This window comes from Camelina sativa, chromosome 14 (assembly GCF_000633955.1).
Source record: "Camelina sativa cultivar DH55 chromosome 14, Cs, whole genome shotgun sequence".
Taxonomy (NCBI): Eukaryota; Viridiplantae; Streptophyta; class Magnoliopsida; order Brassicales; family Brassicaceae; genus Camelina; species Camelina sativa.
This window is the reverse complement of record NC_025698.1, coordinates 11,449,981-11,461,930: the sequence shown is the minus strand read 5'-3', so window position 1 is coordinate 11,461,930 and position 11,950 is coordinate 11,449,981. Positions and strand designations below refer to the sequence as shown.

The 11,950-nt window shown below is 40.0% G+C and overlaps 3 protein-coding genes across 3 annotated transcripts in view; 1 reads left to right on the top strand and 2 right to left on the bottom strand.

Moving 5' to 3' along the window:
- The window catches only part of LOC104741016 (ferric reduction oxidase 3, mitochondrial), a 5,571-nt gene extending 2,904 nt beyond the window's left edge, over window positions 1-2,667 (top strand). The window contains exons 6-10 of the mRNA XM_019235684.1: window positions 393-720; window positions 806-1,049; window positions 1,138-1,393; window positions 1,873-2,269; window positions 2,374-2,667. Of these exons, the coding sequence (XP_019091229.1) occupies window positions 393-720; window positions 806-1,049; window positions 1,138-1,393; window positions 1,873-2,269; window positions 2,374-2,513 (1,365 nt within the window). The 3' untranslated portion in view covers window positions 2,514-2,667. The remainder of the gene's footprint in view (window positions 1-392; window positions 721-805; window positions 1,050-1,137; window positions 1,394-1,872; window positions 2,270-2,373) is intronic.
- Window positions 2,943-5,458, bottom strand: LOC104741015 (multicopper oxidase LPR1-like). The gene is made up of 4 exons (XM_010461775.2): window positions 4,954-5,458; window positions 3,507-4,631; window positions 3,094-3,429; window positions 2,943-3,007 (listed from the first exon to the last, which is right to left on the bottom strand). The coding sequence occupies exons 1-4, from the start codon at window positions 5,266-5,268 to the stop codon at window positions 2,954-2,956; spliced, it is 1,830 nt and encodes a 609-aa protein (XP_010460077.1). The 5' UTR covers window positions 5,269-5,458; the 3' UTR covers window positions 2,943-2,953.
- LOC104741014 (probable basic-leucine zipper transcription factor F) lies at window positions 9,812-11,621 on the bottom strand. Its single transcript, XM_010461774.2, has 3 exons — window positions 11,326-11,621; window positions 11,137-11,212; window positions 9,812-11,018 (listed from the first exon to the last, which is right to left on the bottom strand). The coding sequence occupies exons 1-3, from the start codon at window positions 11,362-11,364 to the stop codon at window positions 10,051-10,053; spliced, it is 1,083 nt and encodes a 360-aa protein (XP_010460076.1). The 5' UTR covers window positions 11,365-11,621; the 3' UTR covers window positions 9,812-10,050.

Genomic DNA, 11,950 nt, shown 5'->3' with positions numbered 1-11,950 from the left:
TTTTTTTTTATATATGGCGAAACTTCAAAAGATGGCAAGCGAGACTGAATGCAATAGCAGTAAGGTTAGGTCTAACAGGGAACATATGCTTGGGGTTCTTGTTCTATCCGGTGGCGCGTGGGTCATCGTTGCTGGCTGCAGTTGGGCTTACGTCGGAGTCAAGCATCAAGTACCATATATGGCTCGGTAACTTAGTCATGACCTTATTGACCAGCCACGGTCTTTGTTTTTGTCTCTACTGGATATCCACAAATCAAGTCTCTCAGGTTAGTCTATATGGGTTATTATAAGTTTGGCAAAATAGTTAATTAACCAGTTTGATTGAAAGTAAATTTGTTCATTTTAATGCTCAGTGCTGCTAAGTGCTAACCCTTATCTGTTCGTGTGAATAGATGTTGGAGTGGGATAGGACCGGTATCTCGCATTTAGCCGGAGAGATAGCTCTGGTGGCCGGACTTGTGATGTGGACCACCACATTCCCGGCGATTAGAAGGAGATACTTCGAAGTCTTCTTCTACACTCATTATCTCTACATGGTCTTCATGCTCTTCTTTGTCTTCCACGTTGGCATCTCTTACGCGTTGATCTCATTTCCCGGTTTCTACATCTTCATCGTCGATCGTTTCTTGAGATTTCTCCAGTCACGCAACAACGTCAAGCTTGTCTCCGCGCGTGTTCTTCCTTGTGAAACCGTCGAGCTCAATTTCTCCAAAAACCCTAGTGAGTTTTAACTAGCAATCCCTCTGTTTTGTCTTCTTCAAGTGATTATCTATTCAAGAATCATATGCTAAACATGTTGATACAGTGCTGATGTATAGTCCGACGAGTATATTGTTCGTGAACATACCGAGTATTTCGAAGCTGCAGTGGCATCCATTTACGATAACTTCTAGTAGCAAACTCGAACCAAAGACGCTAAGTGTTATGATCAAGTGCCAAGGCAAATGGTCCACTAAGCTTTACCATATGCTTTCTTCTTCTGATCAGATCGACCACCTTGCTGTTTCCGTCGAGGGACCCTACGGCCCCGCTTCCACTGATTACCTACGGTAATTAACCTAAATCCGAAACCGAGAAGTTCAACATTCGATCCCTTGCAACACAAGTAACATGCTCTGTCTTATGTTTTATTCGCAGACATGATACTCTTGTGATGGTGAGTGGAGGTAGTGGGATTACACCGTTCATCTCCATAATCCGCGATCTACTCTACATGAGCTCAACGAACACTTGTAAAATCCCAAAGATGACCTTAATTTGCGCTTTCAAGACTTCTTCCGACCTCTCCATGCTCAACCTAATCTTACCAATCTCCACAGAGATCCCCTCCTTTGTAGATATCCAGATCAAAGCCTTCGTCACCCGAGAGAAAGAATCAACTTGCAATATGAACATCATCAAAACCCTAGATTTCAAACCATATGTCTCAGATCAACCCATCTCACCAATCCTCGGATCCAACTCCTGGCTATGGCTCGCCACCATCCTCTCTTCTTCATTCATGATCTTTATCATCATCATCGCAATCATCACAAGATATCACATTTATGCAATCGATCAAAGCTCGAAAAAGTACACTGCGGCTTACAAATCTCTCATTTACCTTCTAGCAATCTCCATTAGCGTGGTGTCTACGTCTACGGTCGCTATGTTATGTAACAAAAAAAATTATTATAAGGAAAAAGATGAAAACGATGACGCATTTTCTCCATTGATGATCGAGACCTCGCCAGATNTTGCGCTTTCAAGACTTCTTCCGACCTCTCCATGCTCAACCTAATCTTACCAATCTCCACAGAGATCCCCTCCTTTGTAGATATCCAGATCAAAGCCTTCGTCACCCGAGAGAAAGAATCAACTTGCAATATGAACATCATCAAAACCCTAGATTTCAAACCATATGTCTCAGATCAACCCATCTCACCAATCCTCGGATCCAACTCCTGGCTATGGCTCGCCACCATCCTCTCTTCTTCATTCATGATCTTTATCATCATCATCGCAATCATCACAAGATATCACATTTATGCAATCGATCAAAGCTCGAAAAAGTACACTGCGGCTTACAAATCTCTCATTTACCTTCTAGCAATCTCCATTAGCGTGGTGTCTACGTCTACGGTCGCTATGTTATGTAACAAAAAAAATTATTATAAGGAAAAAGATGAAAACGATGACGCATTTTCTCCATTGATGATCGAGACCTCGCCAGATCAATTGCTATCGGAAGTCACCAATATTCACTATGGAGAAAGACCTAATCTTGAGAGTAAGTCTACTTATAGATTATGCATAACATTTTCATACATGTATTAGACTTGTAGAGTATATTACTTTTTCTAAGTTCTCATGCTGTTCATTGTGTGAAAGCAGAGCTCCTAGTTGGTTTAAATGGTTCAAGCATCGGAGTTCTTGTTTGTGGTCCAAGAAAGATGAGAGAAGAGGTTGCAAATATTTGTTCCTTTGGTTCGGCTGAGAATCTTCAATTTGAATCTATCAGTTTCACCTGGTGATTTTTTTTGTTTTGATTGGTGTAAAAGAAAATGATTGGTGAGTAATTTGATCCTCTCTCATTATAATGTTAGCGTTCTCTTTGTGTTTGTTTTTCTCTTAGTCGATGATAATAACAACTATAGTAGGTTTATACAAACTTTTTCTCCAACTTTTTTTTTATAATGTTTTCCTTATGCGTTTTAACTTGGTTTAAAATAAAGGCTTATCAAGTATCTAGAACTCAACGTAATCAATTTAGAAAATTCTTATTATTTCTGAATTTGGATTCATAAGTGGAACAAATTCAGGAAAGAATGGTTCTTTCAACATAGCCAGTACTAATTTTTAGAAAATAGAACTAATTAATTATTGCTATGGATTAATAATGTAGAGATTATATTACATTCTCAATGTGTAACATATTAAAATATCCGATTGTTCTTTTTTTATTGAATACATATCAATTAATGACCTTAAGCGGCCTCATCATCATATTGTCCTCATGGTCCAGTATCTGCAATGTAAAAATATTTATGTTCATTTGAAAAGATAAATGTAATAACGTTTACCAATTTCAAAATGTTCTAAAATTCTACTTACGTGACAATGGTAGATGTAGCCGGGTTCCTGAGTGGCATCAAAAGGGTAAGATGCGTTAGTGTGGATATAAGAAAAGCGTACGAGTATCCTCGTCACATGTCCCGGCATCATCTTGAACACGTTCTTAAAGCCTCTCTCGTGCGCCGTTACCGCAGTCTTTTTCCCTCGTGCGTATTTACTAATCTTGCACTTGACGGCGTCGTTGTGTTTCGTCATACACTCCTTGAACTCCTCCAATCCTGCCGCCAGTAACTCCGTTTGCTCAACCACTGTGAAAAGTCCGAGATGAATGTGTAACGGATGGTTATCCTCGGTCAAATTTATCACTTCCCACACCTGATTAGTTTCACTTTTTGTATCATTAAAATTTTTGTAATCAGTTACGTATTAGACCGTTAATAAACACAACGTACCTCGGTGGTTCCTATTTTTGGAGTTTCCGTGACGGGAGCGTCATAGGGCAAGCCGTTGACGAACAAATGAGTTGGCTCATCAGAGTCGCTCACGTACTCGTACATAGAGATGTAACGCGTGAGGACAGCGTTTGACACATCAGCAGCCGAGTAATCGATAAGCCTCTTGGGAATTGTACTTGTGTCATCCTCTGGTTCAGTTTTGACGATAAATTTCATTACCTTGCTGTTTTCTTTGTTGACGGGATCACCGCTAGGGTAAGGATAAGGCGCATCATTAGCGAGCACCACCGTCCTCGACGGCGATATCGAGAAATCAACGATGACGTCTGCGATTTCTGACGGAGATAAGAGAATCCATTTGGTCACTACCGGTTTCGAGAGATACGCAGAATCAGAACCTACCACGATGAAATCTAAACCGTTGGAGAAGAAGAATTTGAAGAATCTTGCGTTGCTTGCGTTTATGATGCGGAATCTGTATTTCCTACGTCGGACGTTTAGTCGCGGCCACGCTTTTCCATTGACGATGATCACATCGCCAAAATATTCAGGTTGCCATTGCGGGTGAATCGATGGGTTGTTCCCAGTTGCGTTCATGTATATTGACCCGTCTTTACGAAAGCTCCGGTCAAAAACGATCAACGGCCGGTCAAATTCATCTCCGGTGGGTAGCCGAAAAGAAGATTCGACGGCATGGTGGCGAAGAACGTAAGCGCCTACCATACCGGCGAGGTTGTTGATTCGGGTCAAACCCATGGCATGGTCGTGGTACCACATGTTACCAGGTTGTTGCATGTTCTCGTAATGCAACGTCGTTTTCGTCCATTTTGGTCCAGTCTCTTTGAAACCGGCAGTGAACCACGCATCAGCGTTTCCATCACTGCCTGGTTCGTGGATTCCGCCGTGTAAGTGAACCACCGTAGGGATTCCACCGTGTTTCGCGGTCGCAGGAGAGATTGTGGGATCCCAAGGAAGAATGTGAGATGTAGGAAGGTGGTTTCGCCACGTAACGTATGTGTCTACTCCGTACACGGCTTCGATCGTCGGACCAGGAACTGTTGCCTTGCTACGTGATGTACCGTATGCGAACACTTGTGTCGCTGGCAAATCTCTATGAAATTTCTGTCACACCATAAATTTGTTTAGTTATCTATCATACTCTGTTTTAGTAATTAATCGTTACAAGTGTGCTAATTACTACTATGTAGTACTACTATTAATAAAAGACATTTGTAACTGAGCCTAGGAGAGTATATAGGCCGAAGCTCGTTATGTCTTTTATTACCAAGAGGACTAAATAAAGTGAGGTCAAGAGTAAAAACGTATAGACGTATCTCATCATTTCTTTCCAACGACGTAAACAAAGTGAAGTACGATTATTCTCACCAATCTAGAAGAATCTGATTCTTTGGGGGGAAAAATGGAATGAAGGAAAGAAGAATACCCATTTAGTGGAGAACATGCCGATTTGAAGAGAAGTGGGTTTGAGGATGCCATGAACAGAGTTAAATCCATGGAGTCTAGGCATATCTGGCAGGTCGTCGACGAACATCTTAAGCTTTCCCACTTCGAATAGCTGGTCATCGAGCAGCTCCCCGCACGTGCCACGGAGCCACGTCAATGTTACTATCAGCATCATCACTCTCTTCATCTTCCTCGGACACAATAGAGATTCCATTTCTGTCAACTCAAGTCTATTGTGAGTGTGTGTGTGTATGTGAATAATTAACTTCGTATGAGAAATTAAGTTCTTGATCATTAAATTAGATCATATATATAAGGAGAGTATGTGTGTGTTTTATTCGAGAACGTGGTGGTCTCTGGTTCACACCCTTGAGTCTACGCAGTATAGGATCTTTACATTTTTATTCTGTCGCTAATCTAATATTGCAAAACTCTTTTATTTATTCTTCAAATGGTTGCATGATGTGCAGATGTCATTTTGCTTTTTTAGTATTCAGTCACCTTTCTCTTCAAAGTGTTTATTTTGGGATCTTTTGTTTGTCTTGTATTAATTTATAAATTTTTACACTCATATCACACCCTTGTTAGTACCGGATTTAGCTGAGTATGCATTTAATGAAAGTTGCCTATAAATGTTCAATGCTTAATGACTAGTGTGAAATCAAAAAACTAATAAAGCTTAATGACAAATGAGAGCCTAATTATAACTGGGACGATTCATCCTTTTAGCTTAGCATAGTCTTCGAGGTAGATAGGTAGGTAGCTTGATTAGTACGTATAACTATGGGTCTATGGTCGAGAATATATCTTAAACTCCTTAATTTGATGGTTGGTTAGAAATCAGTTCCGAGTCTTTAAGAGTCTTTAAAAATCATATGCTCCTTAAGCTAGTTTTTCTAAAAATATATATGAAAATAAAATAATATGTTCGTGTGGGCTTCACAGGTGAAAAAGCTAGTAAGCGACGTATACATAGTTACAAATTAAATAATGGCACACGTAGAAAAGCAGAAAACGCGAACACCATCAATGAAAGTACAACAAGAAAGGCGATTATAAAAAGTAGCAATAATAACATAAGCGAAAAAATCTATATATGCTATCTTAGATAGTGCTTCAAACCTCGTAATATTTACAAATTAATTGATGCAGCGCATCTTATGCTTTCTTCTTTTATTTCCTTTTCTCGTTGGGCTTTATTTACGTTTATGATTCTTGGGTTTATGTGGTCGACGGCAGCAAAAGATGTGTTTGACTTGATCAAACACAAGTTGACTTCTGCTCCAATTTTGATTCTTCCTGATTTTGAAATGCCATTTGAACTCCATTGTTGATGCTTCTAAATTGGGCATCGGTGCTGTTCTAAGTCAACAGTCTCGTCCCGTGGCCTACTTTAGTGAGAAATTGTCAGGTGCTCGAAGTCGTTATAGTATGTACGATGTGGAGTTCTACGCGGTGGTTCAAACAATCAAGCATTGGCGGCATTATCTTGTGCATCGAGAGTTTATTTTGTTCACCGATCATGATGCCCTTAAACATCTTGAGAGTCAAGTTAAGGTCTCTTCTCGTCATGCTTCTTGGATTGCGTATTACGTTTTCTATTCGTCACAAGGCGGGCAAGTTAAATCGTGTGGCCGATGCTTTGAATTGTCGATATACATTGTTAACCACGTTGCATGTGGTTGTTCCGGGCTTTGCCTCCTTCTCGGAACTTTATGACACCGACCCTTTTTTTAGTGCTATTTTGGCTGACGTCAAGAATGGCATACGAACTGACTTTACTCTGGCAGATGGGTTTCTTTTCCGTGGGGTTCAACTTTGTGTTCCCGATTGTAGCTTGCGTTTAAAGATGATCGAGGAGTTGCATGCGGAGGGGCATGTTGGTCGGGATTGGACACTCCAGCTTGTGTCCTCATCCTACTATTGGCCTACTTTACGCCGTGATGTGGAACGATTTGTTGAACGTTGTCGTGCTTGTCAGCTTGCTAAAGGAACAACCTCGAATGCGGGTCTCTACCTTCCTTTCCCAGTTCCTACTCAACCTTGGACGGACGTAAGTATGGATTTTATTTTGGGCCTTCCTAGGACTCAAACGAAGTAATGACTCTATTTTTGTGGTCGTTGATCGGTTTTCTAAGATGGCGCATTTTGTACCTTGTAAGCGTACTACGGATGCGGTACGTGTTGCTCAGCTTTTCTTTCAGGAGATATACCGTTTACATGGATTGCCTACTTCCATTGTCTCTGATCGAGATACACGGTTCTTAAGTCATTTTTGGAGATCTTTGTGGAAATTGTTACATACAAGTCTGGACATGAGTACGGCGTACCACCCGCAGACGGATGGTCAGACGGAGGTAACCAACCGTTTGTTGGGGAATATGCTGTGTTGTTTGGTTAGTGACAATATATGTTGGTGGGAATCTCGTTTGTGTCAAGCCGAGTTTGCACATAATCATGCAGCTAACCGTAGCTCTGGTTTTAGTCCTTTTGAGATTGTTTACAGCTTGTTACCGCGGAGACCATTGGAGTTGGCAGCAGTTCCGGATCCTCGACGTATGCGTGGACGTGCGGTAGAGTTTGTGGATTCCTTGAAGACCACGCATCAGCAGGCTCGTGATCATTTGGAACTTTCTTCCCAACGGTACAAGGACAAAGCCGACATCAAGCGTAGGGAGTTAGTTTTTCAACCAGGTGATCAAGTATGGGTTGTTCTTACTAAGGATCGCATGCCTTCGCATGAATATAATAAGCTCTGGTCTCGCAAAATTGGCCCGGTGGCGGTGTTAGAGCGTATCAACGACAATGCTTATCGCCTTCAATTGCCTCCTCATATGAAGACTTCCAATGTGTTTAACGTCAAGTATCTCTCGAAGTTTCGTGGAGCCAACGACGAGCCAGATTCAGAGGCGAATCTTTCTCTACCTGGAGGGTCCTGATGCAGCGCATCTTATGCTTTCTTCTTTTATTTCCTTTTCTTGTTGGGCTTTATTTACGTTTATGATTCTTGGGCTCTACGTTTTGCTTTGAACTACTTCTTAGTCGGTTTACAACCTAGGGTTCCTCTGCTTTCGATGTATAAGTAGCCTCTAAGCTTCATTGGAGAGGGAGACTTTTATTGAATAATATTTTAAAGCTTTGAGCTTTTCTTTTATCTCTTGTTAATCGGCTATTCTTTGAATCAACGATTCAAGAGATTGTCTTTTGTTCGATTATTCTTTGAATCAATGAACAACAAGACCCCCCCTTCTGTTCGGCTATTCGGAGGAATCAACGAGCACAAGGTTTCTAACAATTACGCTGCACCATTAATACTCTATCCGTTTCAAAATATAAAATGTTTTAGAGAAGTTTTTTGTTTCATAATATATGATGTTTTCAAGTTTCTATGCAACTTTTAGATTAGTTTAGTATTTTATATTATGTAGTATTGTTTCTGATTAGTTGAATTTGTTAAAAATAAAAATTTCTTAATATGCGTGCTTTAGTTAAAACATCTTATATATTGAAACGGAGGGAGTACTACAATGTCACACTAAAATTCTTGATTAGTGTGATATGAGAAAGCTCTAGTATAGACACGCTAACACTTAACATTTAGCAAAGCACCTAATTTACCTTTGGGGACCGGAAAAGAATTGTATACTCGAGAAGTTCAACTTTTTTAATGACAACTTTATGATTAACTAAGACACAAGCAAGTCTCCGATAGTTTTGAAACCCATAAGATAAACAAAGGCAAACATCCCACGGCTCGTGGCGCAAAAAGTTAGGTACTCTCAAGTGTGAAAGGAATTTGAGAGATGGGTCCACTGTCCTAACCTCGACCCTTCTAACTCTTTTAAGTGTCCATTTGGGAATCCATAATTATGCACAAACCACATTATTATATATAAAGATTAGTATAAGTATGAAAAAGGGACCAAACATAAAGTAATGTTATCGTACCAAATGTTATTTAGTTACATAATTTTAGTGTCCTGCGCTGCTATTAATTATTTGTATTTAAGAATTGTCCTATATTGACTGTATAGAGTTTTCAGGTACAATTAAAATCACAATTGATAAATAAGATTGTTTCGTATATATAAATTTGGACAGACGTACGATTGTGGTGAGAAATCATAATTAAACCATATCAAACACCAAACACCGCTGAGAAATAAATCTCTTCCTGTTTAGTGGTGAATGCGGATCGACCATTCGAAACCAATGTTCAAAATCAAAATCTTAAACTTAGGATACGATTTAAAAATCGCTTATAAACAGCCAAAATGTTTTGCCTTTTTCGGTTGCATGTTTTTGTCTCCTGGTTGGGGGAATCTTGTGGTGACTATCAAGAATTTTACTATAGGGCTTCTTTGCGAAAAAACCAAGTTGGACATCTATCATTTAGGCCAAAACATATATTTGGAATTCATGTGGCCCAAAACATGGTTCAAATCAGTTCAGTATGTTTTCGCTTTTCAAGCATCAAAACAAAACAAAAAAAATCAGCAAATACCGATTTCCATACGTATCTTGTAAGTATCAAAACTAAAAAGAAAAGGATTGATTGATGCGTGACCGGCTAAAGACATTTATTTTAACTAGTCCAATTTAAAAAACTCGAACTATGTCTCATTAAATAAGATAGGTGACGCTTATAACGAGACACCTACCGAGAGGCAGCGAGCAGGTGGAATAACTTTTGAGTGGATAGAGAGAATATCTTTTCGAGAGATACACACAAACCACGTTGTGACAAAACCAAACCGCTCTAAACGCTCTTCTACAAATGTTTTACACCGCACCAACCACTAGTGTTAGAAAAAAGAAACTAGACAAAGCAAAGCATCTCACATGAAACATCAAAATAACATTCTGGGATTTACATATCAACCAACACAACTTCATGTCAGTTTAAAACAGCTACATGCCATGCCACACAAAAAAAAGTACCCAGTCTACAAGAAGAAAACAAAAACCAAACACTAATATATCACATTACACATTAACATGAAAAAGATTTTAATTAACCTTTTAAAGTTTAGTTTCCACAAGCAGAAAGGAACCTTCCACATCAAGCAACCACACTTCACATGATGTTGCAGCCATTGTTATGGCTAGTGTCTTCATCACTAGACATGTTTGTTGGAGCTGGGTGAATACTTTGCTGCGACTGCTGCTCGGCTGGGTAAGGGTAATAAGGATAATAACTGTAGGGACTAGGGGTATAATTGTAGTAATACCCATTGCTTGATGCTGGAACGAAAGCTGATCTTTGGTACATCATTTGCTGAGGCTGAGGATGATGATGCATCATTTGCCTACTCTGCATGTTCATTGGATGATGATTGTTGTATCCATTCATGCTCATCATCATGCCTCCGTTACCATTGTTTAGGTTGTGACTAGTGACACCGTTCATGTTGTTTAACGCTGGAGCTTGAAGCTGTTGTTGTATCCCATTTGTGGGGTGAGTCACGGCGTTTGTTGTGCCGTTGAATCCAGCTAGACCCATGAGAGCTCCAATCTCATTGCTCTCAACACCAGGGTTTATTTTTCCTGCGGTTCTCATTCTCATAGCCGCCATTACTTGTTGAGTGTTCTGGTTTTGGTTGCTCTGCTTTTGGTTGACTTTTTTTGATGCGGCGTTGACTCCGTTGTTTCCATTGTTCATCGCAGCTCCTCCATTGTTTTTCTTGGAGTTGACGACGGTTTGTTGCTGCTGATTGGCCGGTTTTGGAAGCTGGACGTCTCCGACTTCTCCCTCGCCGCCGTCTTCTTCTTCCTCCGTGGCAAAGGCTCCCCCTTTAGGGTTATTCTTAGGCTTGAAAGCTTCAATACCACCTTTGGCTAAGCCTTGCTTCTGACCCTTTTGAGCGGTGTTCTTGGTGACGTCATTAGTCTTGGCCTTTTGAGGTTGGTTTTGGTTAGGGTTAGGAGACCAAAGCTCGGCGTGTTTGCCGGCTTTAACGAGCTTGTTGATGAGTGTGGCCGAGTCAACTGACCCGGTAATAGTCACCTTTTGATGTTCTGCTTCTACCTTCACGTGACAAACTCCTGTTTAAGTCAAAACCAGACAATGTACTCGTCAAAAATCCAAGATGAGTAAAGTAGAAATGTTTGCATGTTGTGAACTTAAGGTTGAGGAGAGTAAGAGAGAGAGGAGAAGAGAAACCTTCAATTCTCTGAAGAAGTTTCTTGACTTTTTGGTTACAACCCTCGCAATGGATGTTGACTCTTAGGGAAAACGTCTGTGGTTCTCGATATTAAAAGTCAAAAAACCATTAACACAATGGAGAGATCAACGCAACACTAAAAAGGAGCTAGAGAATGATAAAGTGGGGGAAAGTGTTTAAGATTTTACCTGGATCTTTAGGAGCTTAAAGTCTTCATCTTTAGTCATGGCTTTGAAGAAAGAAGAAGAGAGAGATGAGTAAAGCGTTTGGGGTTCTTTTGATAACTTTTAAGCTTTTTTAGGAGAAGAAGCTCGGTTTTTGAAGTAAGGCAATTGAGTAGAGGGGGGCTTTGGGTTTAGAGACTTTTTTGCTCTGAAATTTGGAAAGATGTTGAGCGAGTGAGTGAGACTGACACTTAAAAGTTACAGCGACCTGACCAACTCCTTCCCTCATTAAATTCTGAAAATTGTGGAGTTTAAATTGCATAGGAACAAAACATTTTGAATTGTACGTATCATTATTTAAGGCATATACTTTTTATATTTTAGTGACTCCAACAAGAATAGTACTCTTAAAAGTATAACAGTAATGAAATTGAAAATAGTAAAGAATTTGTATATTTAGAGAAATATTGTAAATGTCAGAAGAGTGCATGCATGAAGAGTCGGGCCCAACGGTCTGTGTCTAGTCAGTGTTTGGGGTTTGCCTTCTCCCACACTCTTCTCGAGCTTCTCCCTCTCTTTTCCCAACTTGTTCTTCCTTTTCTTTTCTTAGAATAATAGAGTAACATATGCTAATCTATATGCCAATGAA

Excerpts from the sequence above, each read along its gene's own strand:
- LOC104741015 (XM_010461775.2), bottom strand. The coding sequence starts at position 5,268 with ATGATCAAGAACTTAATTTCTCATACGAAGTTAATTATTCACATACAC. Across the intron at positions 4,632-4,953 it reads GCATGTTCTCCACTAAATGG|AAATTTCATAGAGATTTGCC; the intron begins GTATTCTTCTTT and ends ATGGTGTGACAG. Across the intron at positions 3,008-3,093 it reads GCTACATCTACCATTGTCAC|ATACTGGACCATGAGGACAA; the intron begins GTAAGTAGAATT and ends TTTACATTGCAG.
- LOC104741014 (XM_010461774.2), bottom strand. The coding sequence starts at position 11,364 with ATGACTAAAGATGAAGACTTTAAGCTCCTAAAGATCCAG. Across the intron at positions 11,213-11,325 it reads TTAAGCTCCTAAAGATCCAG|ACGTTTTCCCTAAGAGTCAA; the intron begins GTAAAATCTTAA and ends CGAGAACCACAG. Across the intron at positions 11,019-11,136 it reads ACTTCTTCAGAGAATTGAAG|GAGTTTGTCACGTGAAGGTA; the intron begins GTTTCTCTTCTC and ends TGACTTAAACAG.